General features: G+C 44.9%; 1 protein-coding gene across 3 annotated transcripts in view; it reads left to right on the forward strand.

Moving 5' to 3' along the window:
• Window positions 1-1837: 1837 nt before the first annotated feature.
• Window positions 1838-18417, forward strand: part of RASA3 (RAS p21 protein activator 3) — a 129499-nt gene continuing 112919 nt past the window's right edge. For 2 of the 3 annotated variants that reach the window (XM_052664739.1, XM_052664740.1), the window contains exon 1: window positions 1838-2038. In XM_052664739.1, coding sequence (XP_052520699.1) covers window positions 1984-2038 — 55 coding nt within the window. In that variant the 5' untranslated portion in view covers window positions 1838-1983. Of the gene's footprint in view, window positions 2039-2434; window positions 2540-18417 lie in introns of those variants that run through there. The other variant, XM_052664741.1, reaches the window with a different exon arrangement.

The raw sequence follows: 18417 nt of genomic DNA on the forward strand, positions 1-18417 counted from the left end.
ACAGCAGCCAACGCTGGGAACAGAATTGATTTTTTTTAATGACTATTTTGGGGTCAACTTTCAGCAGATGAGAAAAGCTTTGACTGCGAAACAAGGTCAATTGAAGTCTTTATGTCCCAAAGGCAAACACAGAAATCAAAGAGAAGTAAAATATTATGAAATATCTGTAGTATTTACAACAAGGAAACAGGTTTCTCCCTGGTCTTTTTGGGGAAGATTTATCAGTTCCCAGTATCAGCATGTAGAAGTTTCATTACTGAATCACCATAAGGATACCTTCTTATTTATTTATTTATTTATTTATGTAAGCTCAATTTGTGAGCTTGAATGGGGGTCGGCTTATAGAGATCCTGATAACAGAAGGAGGGAGTGCATCCATTTGCTTATAGCTGAAAGTCCTTATTTCTGCCTGTGTACGGCAAGGTGCACAACACTTGTTTGCCATTCATCTTCAGTGAGGTGACTCAGTGGGCCTGCATTTGTTTTGTGTAAATATGTTCAAGGTGGTGGCACATGTGTGGTGAAGGAGCAAAATCAACAACCGCTGTATATCCCCTTTTTTTTTTTCTTTCTTTTTTTTCTTTTTTTTCTGTGAGCATGTACAGAGTGTTACAGTGTGCATCCTCAAAAACTGTTTGACATATCCAGCATCTGAGAAGCCCAAATGGGCTGGCCGGTCTGGCTCAGCATCCTTCTTAAGCATCTTTGCCCAAGGAGGTTGTGGATGCCCCATGCCTGCAGGCATTCAAGGCCAGGCTGGATGTGGCTCTGGGCAGTTTGGTCTAGTGGTTGGCGACCCTGCACGTAGCAGGACGGTTGAAACCAGATGATCATTGTGGTCCTGTTCAACCCAGGCCATTCTATGATGGCTCTGATCAGCATCCTTGTAGCTTCTGTTCAGGCCGTTGCTTGCGCTGGTTCTTGTCCAGCTAGAAAGTGAGGCAAAAATAGAGGAGTTAGGGTGACTGTGAGAGGTGAAATTGGGGCTATGGTGGGAAAATGGCAGAGGTTGTCAGGAGTGGGAGAACTGGGGGTATCACAGATAGAGACTCAGCAGGCAGAGGTGCTCTGGTGCTTCCAGTGAGCTGGAAGCGTGAGGGGGAACAGGCTGTATGTACAGGGTGGGTAAGACCGGGATATGTCACGGAGAGCACATTGCTGCGAGGAGGGAGTTGTGGAAGGGATATTGGCAAGTGGAAACCTGTGCTTTATAAAACCCCTTCGGTAACGTGCACAGAATCTGCTGTCCTCTGTGGAACTTTGTGCCACAGTCTGGCAACGAGTTCGTGCGCTCCTCAGCCCCAGCAACCTGGGGACTTCTGGGGACTTCGTGGTGCCGATTTAAGGACGTGGACTGGCAGCGCCGTTGGGCTGAACACGCTGGCTGCCCTGCCGCGGCTGCGTCCCGCCGGGACTGCAACACGGCCTTCTCCGCTAAGGAGCGACTCCCAGACAGAGGCCGCCTCCAGAGCGGCTCTCCCTCGGCTCTGCGGGGAGAAGAGTTCCAACACCGCTCCGACTCTCCTTCCCCTCACGCTGAAGCGCGGCCGCTCGCAACGGTCGCTCCGCGCCGCAGCCTTTGCCAACCTCCGGTCGCCGCGGGGCGGTTCCTCGCCCCCCTAAATCCCGGCGGGATGGAGGGGGGGCTGGAGGGACGGCTGAGGCGCGGCGCTCCAGCTGTTGCGGAGCACCGCAGCTCTCCCAACCCTACCCCCCCCCCCCCCCCTCAGGCAGCGGCCGCTGCCGGGTGCCCTCTGACCAATGAGGGGGCGGCGGCGGGGCGGGCGCTGCCAGCGCGAGGGGCGGGAGGCGGGCGCTGCGCCGCGCTCCGCTCTGTTCCGTTCCGTTCGGTGCTGGCTGGCGGCCCCGCTGCGAGCCGCGCGCTGCCTGCTCGTCCGCAGCGAGCAGCCCGCTGCCCCGGCACGGCACGGCCCAACGAGCGTCCGCGGCGAAGGAGCCCGAGCGCTGCCGAGCGGCGGCACCATGGCGGTGGAGGAAGAGGGGCTGCGGGTCTTCCAGAGCGTCAGGATTAAAATTGGTGAGGGCCGGGGGGCGGCTTCCGCGCTCCCTTCGCTCGGAAGTTCGAAGGCGGGCGCGGGGCTCCTCGGGCGGCAGAGGAGATGGGAGATGCTGGTAGCAGCCAGGGGCTGGGGAGTGCTCCGATGACTGCTTGAAGTTGTCCTGCTGCTGACTCCAGTTACCGGAGTTCCTGCAGAACGGCAGCGAGGGCTTTCGCTGCCTTGGATCGTGGGCAGCGGGTAGAAAAGCGACGTGCTTCGCTCGTGCGCGCTGCCTCGCTTGCACTCGCAGGCTGAAGGTCCGGGTGCGGGAGCGGCGCGGCGCTAAGAGGGCTGCAGCCGGCGCTGTATTGGCAGCCAGCAGGAGGCGGCGTTGAGCCCGCGCGGAGGGGACCGCTGTGCTCGGGGGATCGCGGCTGAAAGCTTCTGCGGGCTGGTGTTGGAAAGTTCAATGCTTCTCTGTTGCTGATCGCCTCTGCTGAAATCTGTCAGAAGAACGGAGGTGGCGGGAGTGGTTTGCGGTGGGTCGAGGGGGTGATTCTAACGGGCAAACCTTGTGAAGCGATTGTCATCTTGGAGCCTCCACCTGCAATTCCTTTTAGGCTTGTAGGCTTATTGCAGAAGACACCAGTGGGGGGTAAGGAAGGTGTCCTGGGATGCTGCCTTGGCCAGCTATTCCCAGCAGCAAATCCGTTTGTCTTCTAGCAGTTCCCATTCTTGTGTTCTTTAGTTCTTTACAGAGAGAGTGGTGAGGTGCTGGAACAGGCTGCCCAGAGAGGCTGTGGATGCCCCATCCTGGAGGTGTTTAAGGCCAGGTTGGATGGGGCTCTGGGCAGCCTGGTCTAGTGTTAAATGGGGAGGTTGGTGGCCCTGCCTGTGGCGGGGGGGTTGGAGATTCATAATCCTTCCAACCCGGGCCATTCTGTGATCTGTGTACCCCTCAGATTGCTCTTTTCTTTAATGAGAGGAGGCTTTGATAGGTCTTGTGACAGCTAAAGGGTAAGGCTTTGAGGGGTGAAGGATACATTACTTCTCGATTTGCTTTGATTTATCACACTCTAGAGGTGGTCAAGCTTACAGTCAGTTCTACCCTTTGGAAGACTGTTTCATGACTGATCTGACCAACTTCCAGATGTTCTCAGCTTGATTCTCCATTGCCTGTAGCCTGTTTGTTGCAAATCAGGACTGGGGCAGTGGTACACAAGTGTGCTTGGTGTGAATCTGGTGAAACACGGGGCTGATGCTTAGAAGAATCAGTGAAAATGCACTGCTAGGTCAGCATGGAGCACTTGTGGTTGCATCCCTTTCTTAACATAGGGGCCAGTGCAGCGTGCAGGCCCTGAGCTGTGCACCGATCGGTAGCCTGAAAATGTTCATGTGTCCAAATGTAATGTATTGCTATGGCTGGATCTTGTGTTGTTTCCAAGGAGCTGCAGATAAATGAAGCTGTTTTCTGTGGCTGCTGCTGTTATCAGTTCTTCTGGAACTGATTTAGATGGGGAATGATATCCCCAGATTTTCTAAACGTTTCCCTGTTCTGAATAGAGCCGTTTTTAGTCTTGCTTGGATTTGTCCTCAGCCATCTGTTTGATCTATTAAAAATGTGAACTCCTGAGCTGCTTAGGATCCCGTGTTCCCTCATTTGGTTGTGTTACCACCAATGTGCCATTTCCAGAAACATTCTCCTTGAGATACTGAAGTCATGGACCAACACCTTGAATGCTGTCAGTCGCTGCAGGTAGCACTGGTAGGGGGAATTGTTATTGTGCTGTCCTTTGTCCAATTTCTGGTTTATTCTGTGGTTGGTTGAATTGAAAGAACTCTGTGCCCCACTACTTCTGCTCACGTCTGCTGCAAGTGAGTGATGTACAGTGAAACGAAAAATGAAATGCATGTGCTAATGACTCCACTTTTCAAATGTCTATTCGAAATTGTTTTATTTTGGCTTTCCTTAGCTGAAACTGTTGTCCTCTTGTCATTTTTTTTTTTCTTTCTCCTTAATAGAAAATTATTTTTACCGGAATCCCTTATGCATAAACAAAACAATGTGTCATGTAAGACTAAACAAACACTTCCTATAAGATTGCCACTTTGAGGAAGTGTGCAGTGCTGATATTTCCATGAGTCAGTGTTTCAAAACCTGAAAGGAAACAACAGAAGACTGTGGCTGATGATTGGCTGGAAAAACTACAAAGAACGTGCTTCTGCTTGACAACATGACTTGTGTTGTGCTGTTAATAGTATTTAGTAAACATACTGTACCTAATTGCTCCTTTTTTCTCCTTAAATGGCATCAAATATTAAACATTCAGCTGAAAAAATAGAAGCTCATATTCATCATTTCTGCATTGGAAGGCTGCATCCTGGTTAGCGGAGAACTTTCTGGCAAGTTTTCCTTTGTGAAATTATTGAGCATCTAACAAAACCGCTCACTTGTCTCCCTGTAAAGAAACAAGTGTTCCATGATTCCTAAAATCTAGTATTTGTGTCTCTAAGAGCGTTAGGCTCCACTCTAAGATTGTGTTTTCTAGCTGTAACTAAGCTTGTTGTATAGGTTAAACTATTCCATGGCTTTGGAACAATAATTGGGGCGGGGGAGTGCTGGATGTTACAGGAGCCCCGGGGGCCCCAGTTTACACAGTAGGACCCCTTTGCTCATCGTTTGACCTCAGAGGTCACAGCGGGCCACTCTCATAGTGCCAATGCTGCTAAGAGTGTAAGGCATTCGTGAACTTCTGAAGCTTGTTTGAAATGCCCAGAGATGGACCTTGCGTAGTTACAGTTGTCAGGGATGTGGTCTAACATGTGGGACTGCAGGCAGCATAGTTACTTCTGAGTGCTGTGTGGGATCAGAGATGCAAAACTGTACAATTTTCATGGTAGAGGTTGGCTGCTACCTCATGTGAGTTGGCACTGCATTCACAGCTTATCCCATTCTAAGGATAAAACCACTGCTTTTGAGGCTTCTGAAATCCCATTTATGTTGTGCTGATCCAGTCGGCTGTTGGTCTATAGACTGTGCTGTCTGTTTGACCCCTAACTTTGCTGTGCCTTCTTTGCTAACTCATACAGAGCAACGTAGCTTCAGATATTGTGAAAGGAATTGAACTTTTCTTTGGAAGCTGAGTCGTAGGTGAAACCAGGGTATGAGTATTTACTGCAGTGCTTGTATCCTAGTGCTTAAACAGGTTGGTTGCCAAGAGAAGGTATTTGTTGCCCCTCGATCATGAAACTTGATATGGAATAAATCAATGAGAGGAACATCTCTCTGCATTTCTGTGAGGGTATGGAAAACCTGTCTTGACTCTGACAAACTTTAGGTTCCCATCAGTCTAATAATCCTAAGATTGATCAGGGAAATCCACTTTGCTTTGAGAAGATGTCCCTCGTAATGTTGTCTGTTGGGATTTACTGCCTTGTCTTAAGTGGTTACTCATGGAAGCAAGTAAGTGTGACTAAATATGCTCACTGCATAATACTGTAAAAGGATTTATTCTCATTTAAGTGGGGGGTGAAGTTGTTTGGTAGATATTTTTAGAAGAAGAGAATTTTTGCACAGATGCCCTGTATATAGATTTATCTCATAGTAGACGATTATTTAGGAAACGGAAAATCATTGACATCTTTATAACGTTTCAAAGTTAGTGGACCAACAAGTTAAGAAAGGAAGAGGAGTTATTTGCATCTCACCCTGAAAATATTCAAATCTTCTCAAGACTGTTTCTGCACGTCGGAAGGTTATCGAGTGCAATTCAAACTCACGCTGCATTAAAATAAAGTGGTAAATAACTTATGCTATTATTAATTGTCACTCTGAAAGCTATTCAAGGCTTGAGTCTGATGGGCCGTGGAGGGTGCAGAATACATTATGCAGATTTTTCACCTCTGGCTTAATAGTTCAAGCTGTGTGGAGTTTGGTAGCTGTTGTGTTGGGTGTGCTGAATGGCGTGGGGTTGGGAGCGGTGATGTTGTAGAGAAGGGGATGTGGGGCTGCCTGCAGGCTGTGAGGGACAGCTGGGGCTGGAGCGAGTGTGGGGAACAAGGTGCAGTTTCTCCAAGTAAGAGAAAGAAACTAAGGTGGCACTGGAAAATACATCAGTGAACTTATTTTGTGCAGAAATAAAGGATGCTTGTCTTTGGGGCAGCAAGCCTGACATCAGGTTATTCACAAATTAACTAACTCTTTTTTTTTTTTTTTTTTTTTTTTTTTTTTTTTTTTTTTTTAAGGAAGAAATGAATCTGTGCAAGAATGGAAGGCAGTGTGATTTGGCTTGTAGGCTATGTAGAGTTAAATTCCAGTGAATGGAACCAACCATTAAACATCTGCTCAGAGCCTCTGATACCAGGAAGCACATTTTCTTTTTTTTTCTTTTGGAATTAATAACTTTGGAAAAAGTAATCTCTGCTGTGAGAGCTAATGGTGTTTTCTTGTCTTCTCATTGCGGTGATTATCTGCTGGTCTGAGTACCAAATGCTCTTACATGGGGACGTTATGTAAGTGCTGGATATCTTGGGTTCCTGGTTTTCCAGCAGATGCTTTTGAAAACTTTTCATTGCATTGGAACATTCTCCAAGTTCTTTTGTTCTGCTTTGTTTTCTTTTAAAAATGGATTAAAAACATATTCCTTAAATTATTGGGTTAAGTAGGTCCCAACATTAGCTTCTGTGTTACCTCTTCTTTGGTCTCTGATGCCTGATGCTCATCTGTGTTTGGCACATGGCTTTGTGATATGCTAACACGAGTCAGTGGTTTGTGAAAAGTCATTCGCTGCACTCGTGCTCCCATTTAAGGGATGCTTTCCCATGCCTGAAAGATGTTTCATCCCAAAGCAAGATTAGGAAGCAGATTTAAAAGAGCAGCCCACTGCTAAACTGCCCTTGATCTCATGCATTGGGTTAAAATTCTCAAAGGAGTTAGGCAGAGCAGACTGCAAATGGGCCATCAGATATTCTCCCTGTACTTTCTCAATCTGCGACTGATGAGGGACTGACAGATCTCTGTTGTAGGAGCCTGAATTGTGAATAATTGTGTTGAAGGCAGTAGTTACATTTCTCTGAGAGCTGAATTAAATCTCTGAATAGCTCACGTAGCAGTTTGTCTCTTGGGGAGGAGCAGAAGGATGAGGCAAAATCCACTTAGAGTTGTTACGGAGTACTTAATACCTTTAATTTTGTCACAATTCACTTGTGGGTAAGTGCTCTGCCAACTGGCGTTGGGAGAATAAATCTTTGGGCTTTCATGAGCGGAGGAAGAAGCTCAGAGTAAAAGATGAAAGATTGTAGTTGGCTGGATATGGGGAAAGATGTTAATAGCAGACGTCATTTCAGGCCAGCAAAAGCTTAGCCACAGATATATGAAAGAAAAACAAATGTTTGCATGGCGGTGGGCTATCAGTGCATCTGAGGAGAAAGTCAAGCAAGGGATATATTAACAATAGTTACAACGTGTGCTGTTGTGTCTTGCTGTTATGCCTTCAAACCTGCTAGCAGCAGGACTTTGGCTGTTTTGTGGTTGAATCACAGAGTTTGAGATACAGTTGGAGGTACTAACGGATTGTATTTTATTAAACGGTAAAGCTGGTCACACTCTTGCACATTCTGAATGGATATCTCAGCTTCTGCTTTTATCAACATCTGTTAAAACTTACGGAGAGGCAGTTCTTTCACAGGGCCTTTTTGGTTTCTTCAGCATGGTGGACTGGTGACTGAATTTAGGATGCAACTAAAAGCTTTGTTTTGGAATAAAAACAAAACAAATCTCACTTCCTTCCTCCCTCTTCCTAACCTCTACCAAGGGAAAGCAACTTCCCTGAAACTTCATGTGTTGTTTTCCTCCTATAGAAGAACTTTCTAGGTGAAAGTTTTTGCAAGATGAAATGTGAATCTTTAGGATTATAAAGAACTGGATTTGTTTTTTTCTGTTTTCATTTCTCAGAATTGTGAATGGGCCGTTACCAAGTGTTAGATGTGTTACAGATTCAGTGGAGATTGTGGGGGATTTGAGGCTTTTGTTTTTTTTTCTCTCTCTTTTTACTATATGAGAAGAGAAGAAAGTGTTTGGATATCTGGGGGTTTTTGAGGTCTTATGAGGAAAGAACAAAACCATTGAAGCCTTACAGCCTAGTCTGACTTCCTTTCCTTCTAGGTTTGGTTGGGAGTGCTGCTCTTCAGTTGTACATTCCAAACCTCGAATGTTTTACCTTCTTCTTTCTGGCTGGAGACTGCACTGCTGGTCGTTCCCTCTCCCACTGAAAGCACCAGGGCGAAATGAAGAGCTCCTCGTTAGCCCAACAGCTGTATTTTGCTGTTCCCTACTTGCGGTGTCTGTGTGACTGCCTGCAATACCTCGAAAGCAGGAGTAGTGTGTAATGGGGAATTGCAGCAGTGGGAAAGGGGAGGCAGGTTCACGTGTGTGTCAGTGACTGTGGATTTGGGCAGGTAGCACTTGATGCATGTGTGTGTTATTGTACCTTGTATATGCCTGCAGCAGGGAGATGAACAGTAGATGAAGCTTCTCAGATGAGCCATCCGTGACAAATTTGAGAAAAGCCTTGAAGTTCATTTGAAAAGAAGAAATAATGTTCCCAATAGTGATAGCAGGACTCTTTTGATAACGTAGGTCTGCGTCCCATAAGATGTAACTTTCAGCTTTCTTTCCATCTTTTACAGTGTCTTTGGGAGGAAACAGAATCATCTGTTTGTCACTGTAGTTGTTACTCAAAAAGATTTCAAAATCCAGTTAGAAGAAGTCTGCCTTGCAAGGCCTCAGTTCGTGTTTCGAAAAAGGAACTTACAGCTCTGGAGACATGGGGTTACACAGGGAGCAGAAAGATGCTTGAGCTTGCAAAGGAGCTCTTTTTCCCAGGGTTCTATTGCTCTTTTTATTTTAATTTGTAAACTGAGGGAATAAAGTTGGAGTGATTGATGACTGCTTTTTTTTTAATTATTTTTTCAGTTTATAAATGTAAATACCCATTCAGTTCCAATTCTGCAGAAGATGCATAATAGAAATGAACTGTGTGGTTCTTGGTTATCCTTGCTTTTCAGTTTCAGTCGGCTTTGGTGTTCCAAGAGCTGGAAAACTGGCAGCTTGAAATACTTTTGCTTACAGTTGTGCTTCTGTTATGGCTGCTTATATAGAAATCCTGTGTTTAAAGAAGCAGCTCCAAAAAACCAGATGCTCTGACACTTGAGTTTCAAACTCTTTAGGCGAGAGGGGAAGAAGTTTATTTTTACTTCTGTTTCCAATTTCTTCCAAAAATATTTCTATTTACAAATTGTTTACAGCTACTTAGTTTTGTTCAAGAAGTCTAGAAGAAAACAGTGAGTGGTAGCCTCTTACAAGGCTGCAGTTGATTCTTGCTTGTGTTTCCCAGCTGGTGTTGGAGTACATCTGGAATCTATGAAATTCCTTTCTTTGTTCCTCATTTCCTGTTCCATTCAGGACTGCACTGCAGCTTTCTGAAAGCTGTTTCTCTCGGTATCTTCTTCTGAGTTGTGTGTTTTAAAGCATTTAGCAAGGTCCTAGAAGCGGTTACTCGTTCCTTGTGTTTAGCGGTGGAATTGAAGCATATCAGGCAACTTCTAAAGTGCTTTGTTTCATAATTTCAACGAAAAACAGTCTCAGTGATTTCTCTGGCAGTCATTCAGCTTCCAAAATTGTAGGCAGGAGGGTGGTAGGAAGAGAAGAAAAATCTGCTCGGTAGTATAAAAGCTCCCTTTCTTCCCCCCTCTCTCTTTCCCCTCTAGAACAATCGCCGGTTTGTGATACAAAATTAGATCTATTTTGCAGGCGACACAGAGTGTGACATTTTACAGTTGCTCTTAGATTTTGGCTCAAGAAGCTGGAGAGTGCTGCTGGGCTCAAGAACGCCTTGGAAAACTGAGCTGGGGGTGCGTGGCAAGGTGTGCGAGCGGTGCGCTGAGCCATCCCTCAGCCCCGCAGTGCTTAAAGAAAAGATCCACTGGCGTGAATTGCATTGTTGCACATATCTAATAGTGACTGAGAGGGAATGCAGAACAGAATTGAGCTTACTTTTGGCAAGGCCGTTTTGTTCTACCAACAAAACTCCTACCAGCAACAACCAAACAGGTGCTTTTATGACTGCTTTACATCCTGCAAATATCCGAGTGGCTGGCCTGAGTCTTCCAGAGCAAATCATGGAATCCTAGAATGGCTTGGGTTTGAAGGGACCTCAAGGATCATCAAGCTCCAACCCCCCAGCGGCTGCTTCTTTGCTTGTTGTCACCTGACAGCTGTGAGTGCTGCTGCTGAGATGGAGAGCCAAGCTGCTGCGTGCTGGCTGTACCCATGAAGATGTGCGGTGGCATCATGCCAGATCAGAACCTTCACAAGACACCTGCTATCGAATCTGGTTTGCATTAGGAGCATTGTTTCTCCTCTTCACACTGGCTCTTTTCCCTTCCATTTCTGAATTGCACAATCTCTCTGAAGTGGCAGCATTTTCTTTCTCATGAAGAACTTCACTATCACAGAAATATTTGTCTTATTTTTAGCTGCCTCTTCTAATGCAATCTAGCAGAGAGAAGCGAGGATTGCTGGCACTGTGAGACCTGTCAGGTCTCTGGAGATTGCATTTTCATATCTGCTGACTCCAGTTGCTTTTTGGCTTCTCTTGATTCTTTTTTTTTTTTTTTCAGAAACTGTATCATTGATTACAGGAAAAAGCTTGTAAATGCAGGTAGTTGTGCATTATGTTTATTCCTTGTTCTTATAAGAAAATCGGGGCTAGTGCTACTTGTTTCCTCTGAGAGATGCAAAAATAGTGGAAGAGCTGTGAATCCAGCTGTTGTCTGAAATGCATCTTTCAACAGAGCATGTGGGGTACAGTATAAAATAACATATCTCCTATTTTTAGGGTCCTTAAACCTTCTGCAATTATACAAAAGTAACGGTACTGCTCAGCGTGGCTGAGAATTGGGTAAAACCAAAGTTACTTTGCTCTGTAGGTACTGATTGTCCCTCCCAGGTTGTGTTGAGCTTTGTTTCAGGGAGGCAGCATACATCCTAGCAAATGTGCACCTGCTCTACTTAAGTTGTAGAAGAGTTGTTCTCCCCTGAGGTTTATGCCCCGCTCTGACCGTCAGCGAGGTCCTTCTCTTGATGTCTGCAGATTCCCAGTAGGCTATGCCCAGTCTGGGTGTGGAGGCCTTCAGGCCTCCAGCTGTACTTGGAATCTGCCTCTGCCCTTGCTTGCCTCCCAAGATCCAAGGAGTTGCGTTTTGCTTCCGTGCACCTAGTGCTTAATTTCTACTGGTTGTGTAAGCATTCCCTAGTAGGTAAGCAGAAGATACCCATTAGCTTTTGCTGCAAACCCTCTGAGATATGTTCCTCTTTGGAAAACTGTAGTTTTATAGTGTAGTTATTTGACATTTAGGGCTTTGGCTGATATTCCGGTGTCATGTTGTTAAGCCATGAAGAAGCATGTTTGTGTTCTGTTAGCATCTGTTGGCCCAAAGTTAAGGTAGGATTTGACCCCAGCAGGTTTTTTATTTCTGCAAACATTAGTCTTGCCCTCTGTAGATTGTTCCAAGCAGTTACATTTGCTACATGCTGTTAGCCAACAGCTCTTGGCTATTCCACCTGACTGCTGAGAACACCAAAGTGCCACTAGCAGCAGTGAAGGCCAATGTGGCCACGATACTGTAGAAGAGGAGCTCCAGGGAATTGCTGCACAACAGGTCTTGCTGTCAGTGAGGAGAAAGGAGGTTGTGCTCACAGATCCAGTTTTGACCAGAGCCAGGTCTGGTTCCTCTTATTAGGAAGCAGAGAGCCAGGCTGGAGTGGTACCTGGAAATTGGGGTTGGTGCAGGGTTGGACAGAAGTAGATTGCAAGACAGTGTAAATGATATTCTATATTTGATTCCCCTTCCTACCATTATGTGTTTTTTGTTGGTTTTTTTTTTCTTTTTTTTAGGCCTACTAAGCAAAATTGCTCCAGGTGGAGAAAAACCCGATGAATGTCACATTTTTTATTCAGACCCGCTCCTGCCTATCTGTTTTTAGAGTATTGAGGCAGGAGCTTTTGACAGGGAATTAAGAAGTGCTTGGGGGAATTGGGATGTTGGGATGTGGCAAAATAACTTCAGTAAAAATGAAGCTCTAACAGGCTGATAATTAGTGTGTTTTGACACCTGCTTTTGTGACAGTGTTCCAGAAAGCTGTGGGTTTGAAAGTAAAAAATATTCAAGTGAATGACTGTATTAAATCAACTTCAGGACTGAATGTAACTGATCTCTGTGATAGTCTAGCTGGAAATGTTGCATATGCTGTCATTACTGGAGTTTCATAGTGACGCCTACAGAATTTTTTCTATGCATCTGGTAATGGGAGTCAGTAATCCTTCAGGTAACAAAAAATGTGTACCTCATTCTCTTGAATGTAGACTTTTCTTTATTGTGCAAAGCGAATCTCTGGAATTGAGAGTGTAGTTTGTGCTCATGGGCCCTAATTTGGTGTGCTGGAAGCTGAGTGTGCTGGGCCTCTGTATCTGGAGGAGTAGCAGGGTGTGGGAAGGATGGGCTGAAGCCCAGTCACTGCGTGCTACATTTTTTGTTTTGTGGTGCTTTGTTTGCTTGAATGATAGCTTTCTGTAGAGAACATGAGATTAATGTTAAAATAGGCCAGCATAGGATGAGGGTGATGGGAGTATAAAGCTGCAAAATGTCACTTTGAGCCAGTGGGTTGGCTTTATTTTAATCAGGATTTCTATTTATTTATTTTTAACAGACGTTAAAGTAAAATTATTGCACACACACAAAAAAAAAGCTTATTATCAAGAGCATGCTGAAGTATTTTTTGGGGGAGTGGAATGCTTAGTTGGTAATGTGAATTGTGTTGTAGGGCTGTGAATTGAGAGTGCCTGGGGGAGAGAGGGGAGGAGGTTGAGGCTCTACCTAAATTAAAAGTAACTCAAGAATATGCTGTTCCAAGTCTTCTGTGGTATTGATGGCGTCTCTAAATAGTCTTTAGTTATGCATGGACTTCAGGATCTGATCAGCACTTTCTATGCTTAGCTATAAACATTGTATTCACACTGATGTTGGTTTGTAATCCTTTGAGCTGTCCAGATGGTTTGGCTCCAGACACTCAAGGCTATTGACGGTAAGTTTGACCTGGCCTATTTTACATTCTTCTCAGGTGGTTTTTATTTATTTTTTTTCCCCTAAGATCATCAATTCCTTAATTAACCTTAATGAGTCTTTGTAATAATTATTTGAAAGACAGCCTGATGTAGGATAGTCACTGAAACACATAGGTGCTGTTCTGCCTGTACGACAGCATGGATACTTGACTTATGTGCAGTCACAGCATGGTTTGGGCTGGAAGGGACCTCACAGCCCAGTCATCCCCAACCCCTGCCATGGGCAGGGCTGCCCCCACCAGCTCAGGCTGCCAAGAGCCCCATCCAACCTGGCCTTGAGCACCTGCAGGGATGGGGCACCACAGCTTCTCTGGGCAGCTGTGCCAGTGCCTCACTGCCCTCTGAGTATATGACCTAATGACATAGATCATCATTCAGGCTTATGAGCCAATCTGAGGCCAGTATACAGAAAGGAGTTTGCACTTCTGCTAAGCACTGGTGAGCTTCCAAAGTCAAACATTTGAAATTGAGTGGTACCAGCATGACGGTGGTCCTGTGGCCTCTTAGTCTGATGTCTATGTGAACATGAAACTCCAGCTATATGGGAATATATCTTACAAATGAAAAACACCCACTGTGCTTCTTAAAGTCCATGCGATGGAAGGTACATCATGAGCAGTTCTGAACTCTGCTCCTGCACTGAAACACGCGGCTTACGGCACATCTATCCAGTTCAAAACCTGCTCTGAAAACACTCGTGATGAGCTCTTTTGTTGTCCTGCTTGGCGTTGCTGTGGAGTTGTTTGAGTTCTGTTTCTGCCTTTTTTGAGTTTGAAGTGACTATCTTAAGTGGGAAACAGGGTTGAAAAATGGTATCTACCAGGCATAGTAACAATTGAGGGCTAATTCTGGATTTTTCTACCTGCTTCTTTTCTCCCCTCATCCTAAGCTTGGCACAAGCTCCCTGCACAGCTTACTTCAGCTACCACAGTGACTGACTGGTATTTTTGCAAGCTGGACTTGGGGTTTCACCTCATGTTCTTCAAGAAGAAAAGTGCTGACTCTGCAAACACGTGAGACTGGGACATCACTGTTGTGCTTGGTGGTCCTATTTCTGCTTTGTCTGTTCCCTGTGCACCTTTCCCCTGGTAAGAAGTGAGGGGCAAGTAATTCCCAGAATGGGCTTCCAGCTGCAGGAGGAATGGAGCTGCTCTGGTCAAGCAGTGCATAGGGCAGCAAGAGCCCTGCTATTGGGACGGTGTGGCAGAGCACAAGGAGGATCCTGTTTCTCTGCCTGGCCAAGTCTTGTTTCCTTCCTTTTGAGATCCTGTTCTTGTCAATCTGCATTTTAATGCCTTCTGCGCCCTCCTGGACATCGTAGGGTTCTTGCAGTGAAAGCCCTGCCTGGCATATTCACTGCTGGGAGAATTAAACGCAATACAAGAACAAATAGCTCTCCCAAGGATCAGAGAAGACCCCAATTTCTGTTTTCTGGCATTTATTTTTTCTGTTTTAATGAAATCCCTATTTTAAAGCTTGTTTTGAAGCAAGGGGCTGCCTAGCAGCTTTAACATCTCCAGGAGGAGCTGACTTCTCCTGAGTCGATGCGACTGCTTTAGTTGAAACTCTTAAGGAGGGCGGGAGTTCAGCAGAAAACAGTTGTAGTGACTGTTCGGGTCTGGAGAATAGAAAGTAGGGAGGAAGCTATTATTAGGAAACCAGTACTAAATTGTTCCTTTCCCTTTCCTTCCCCTTGCATACCTCTCTCCCTCCTGCACCAGGACGTGTTCAGATGTTTCCCATCCTTCTGCAAGTTTTCACTGCAGTTATCGCCTTATGTAAGCTGACAGCAATGGGAATCCTAGCACTGCGCTACCACGTGGAGGTGCCCATCCAGGTGTAGGGCACTGTTTTGTATGAGGGTAAGACCTGTGCTGCGGCTTCTCTTCTACTTTGTGGAGTCTGAATGGCGCAGAAAAGCCTGCCATAGCCTTAATAACAAATCTGACTTCTAGAAGCTTACCTTTCTGAAGAGCCCCTGGTCACTTAGGGACCAGGGGCCCAGTGAGACTTCTAGCAGTGCTTTGTCGCACAGCTCCTTTTTCCCATCGGACTGCTCTGAGCTCAGGCAGCTGTGGATCACAGCTGGCCTCAAGCTGAGGCTTTGGAGCCTGAGGACTGGGGGAGAACTGGTGCTTAGGGCCCTGGGATCTCTGATGTTGCCGTAAGGGCTTGTCTGGACCAGCGTTTCTCTAATAAAACTTTGCAGTTCCTCATCCTGGGGTAGCTGTGGTGGGAATCCTAAAGGGTGAAAAGAAGAAGTGCAGCTGCAATAACAGAAAACGGGGCTGCCTGTTTTGTAATGCTGACTGTGGCAATAAAACGCATCCTGTGTGCTGGGAGAGCCAACCTCCAACTGTGATTCTTGAAGTCACTGTGACTTGCTTTGTGAGGAGAGCATTTCCACAGCTATTTGTGGTTAACAGGGGGTGTGGGAGGCACTAGCTATTAGGTAGCTATTGCTACAGTGTATAATGATGATTGCTAATTGGACTGTTGGGATGGAAAGAAAATAAATTCTCATGAAGCCCCCCTAACCTTTTGCAGCTGTGTTTTGTCCCTTTATTCATTTATTTGGCTAATAGCAAGCTCACATTCTGTGACATTTTTAGTGATTTATTCTTCTTCCCTTTTTCTGCGGTTTGAAAACCATGTCCGATTTTGTGAAGTTTCTGGTGCGCATTCTTAACTTCTCCCTGGGCTGTGGCAAGCCTTCTCTTACATCATGTCAGCACCGTTCTGTCGATTAGCTGAAGGGAACTATAAGTGTCATGGCTTTTTTCTTTCCTTTCTCTTTTCCTCTCCCCTATCCCAGACAGAAAGTCATATGGACTTTTTAGACTTTCAGTGATAGTATTGAAGGAGTTCTTGCAAAAGGCAGAAGGGCTGTATAGAGCTGCAAAAATAAGCTTCTCAGCATGACCTGTGGTTCTGCTAGGCTTGAGGTGAGGGGGTTCTCTCTGCATTTGAGTTTCCTTCTGCTTGAGGGGACAGTGGTTTGTCTTGGTCCTAGTAATGCTCTGCTGCCATGCAAGGGTGAGCAATGACTGGTGCTTTATAGATAGACATGCAGTGCCACAGTCTTCCTCTTCCAGTTGAAAGTGTTAGAAGAATTAAGAATTTCAGTGTGAATCTCTTTTTTTAAATAAGATGAACAGTAACTCATTCAAAATGTTTTAAGTTGTAGTCTGAATGCCCATCGTGGAAGGTTCACCTGTCTCTTTAACATGCACACGAAGTCTGCACTACGCAAGTTCAGTAATTCCTTGCAGCAAGCATTGCTGTGTATCTAAAGTTATCTTGCTTGTGTAAGAGCAGAGTGATGACAGAGAATCAAGTTAAGCAGAGAAGTAAAAAGACAGAGCAGTTGTGGGGGAAAGCTTTTCACAGTCACAGTACGAAGAATGTGGAAGAGGATCTCACTAAACCAAGGAGCAGGGAGAGCGAATTCCAAGTGTACAGTCAGTTATCACACATTCCTACCCACAGTGGCTTTCCTGTTAGTGCTGGGGTTTATGAGAGCCTTGTCACTAAAGTGTAGCGCTGCTTCTGGCACTGCCTGGGTTGGATTAGGTGCCCTGAGCTGGAGGATGCATCAAGGAGGTGGAAGCGGAGAGAAGTTGAAAGGACACGCTTATCTGGTTAAGTGGCTTCTTCCTTCCTGCTGGGAAGACCACAGAGCCGTGCTATCTATTCAGCAGACATCTTCTGTTGGGCGTGAACTGTTTGTAATTTGCACTTCTGAGCGATAAGTGAGAGAGCTTTATTAGAGATAGCCCATATGATACAGGTAGTTGTCATCAGGCATCTCTAATGGGGATCTGTCAGGGGAGCAAAGGAATGAGGAAGGAAGCTTGTTGTGCCCTGTGTCTTTTCTTTTGAATGTAGGCTTGATTTACAACATTACCTCTGCTTCTAGAAGAAAACAAGGCTGAGTCTGTGCTTAAAATTAGAAAGACAGCTTCTAATTTACAGCGCAGATCTTGGATGGAGGTGTTTACATCTACTTTGCATTTACAACAAGCAGAAGGAAAAGGTACCATTTAAACTGGTCTCAAGGTGGGACTAGAATAGAAGTCAGAACACCCCTTTGAGTTCTTCAGCTGGCAAACGAATAATGATTTGTCGGTTTTTAAATCTGTAATGTGGAATTGAGTCAACTTTGGCTAGGCATGCCAGCAGCAGTTACACAACTGTGTTGGAATGGCAGCCTGTGCTGGACAGAGGATATCCCATGAATTTGAGAATGAAGCCTGTGGATGATAAATGCCAAGGGAAGAGTTAATTTAATACGGGCTTTCCATAAATAGAAGAAATTGATTCATACAGTCACAGCTAGGGAATACATGAGCATGTCTGTCTGAGACTCCAATGTCTTAGTTGAGATCACAAACACTGAATAAAATGCTGATCAGGTTGCAAAATCTGATTATCTTTTGCCTGTAGAATGCAGGTCAGAAAGACTAAGTTGTGCAGGAGGAAATGTCTTTGTGTCTGCCATTCTTCTCTTCACTGCTTGGATTTTAAAGCTTCAGAAACTTAGGCTATTCTAGACACTTCATTTTGTTATGATCTAGTGCAAAAAGTGAAGATTACCATCATATGATATTTGATGTTGCTGGTAGAAGGAAAAACCTTCTGTTCTGTAGCTCAGTTAAAGCCGTATGAAAAAGCAGCAAAATAAATTCTGTCAAAAATGAAATTGAAGTTGTTGAAGTGTTAGCTGAACGAAGCTTCAGAGTTTAAAGTTGCTTGAAAGTTCTTTGGGGTTTTTATGTATTGCTGTATAATTTATACAATATATAAATACATATCCTACATTATAATTACATAATTGTAGTATATAATCATGTAGGTAATTATACATGTGTAGTACATCTTGCTATTATATGCTATGTATAATAAAATATATGTGCAGATTCATATATTTATCTCCCTACCAGAAGCTTTGCACTTTTGAGGCATACTGGCTAAAAATTACTGCAGTTAAGCATTGTGTGGAAGAATCACAGAAATCCTAGCTTGAGTTGTAGTAATGATATGGTCAAGTTTTCCCGGAGAAGGGTTTCAGATGATCACTGTTTCTAAATGTGCTAGCCATCTGGAATGATATGTATGGTGGGTTTTGTTTTGTTTTCTTTTCTCCTTAGGGTTGACTAGTTATGTACACACACACACACACCAGTCGTTATCTTTTGGGTGAATTTTGTTGTCACAGTAAAGCTAGTGTCTGA

Source organism: Tympanuchus pallidicinctus, unplaced genomic scaffold, assembly GCF_026119805.1.
Source record: "Tympanuchus pallidicinctus isolate F22 unplaced genomic scaffold, pur_lepc_1.0 scaffold6, whole genome shotgun sequence".
In the NCBI taxonomy this organism is placed as follows: Eukaryota; Metazoa; Chordata; class Aves; order Galliformes; family Phasianidae; genus Tympanuchus; species Tympanuchus pallidicinctus.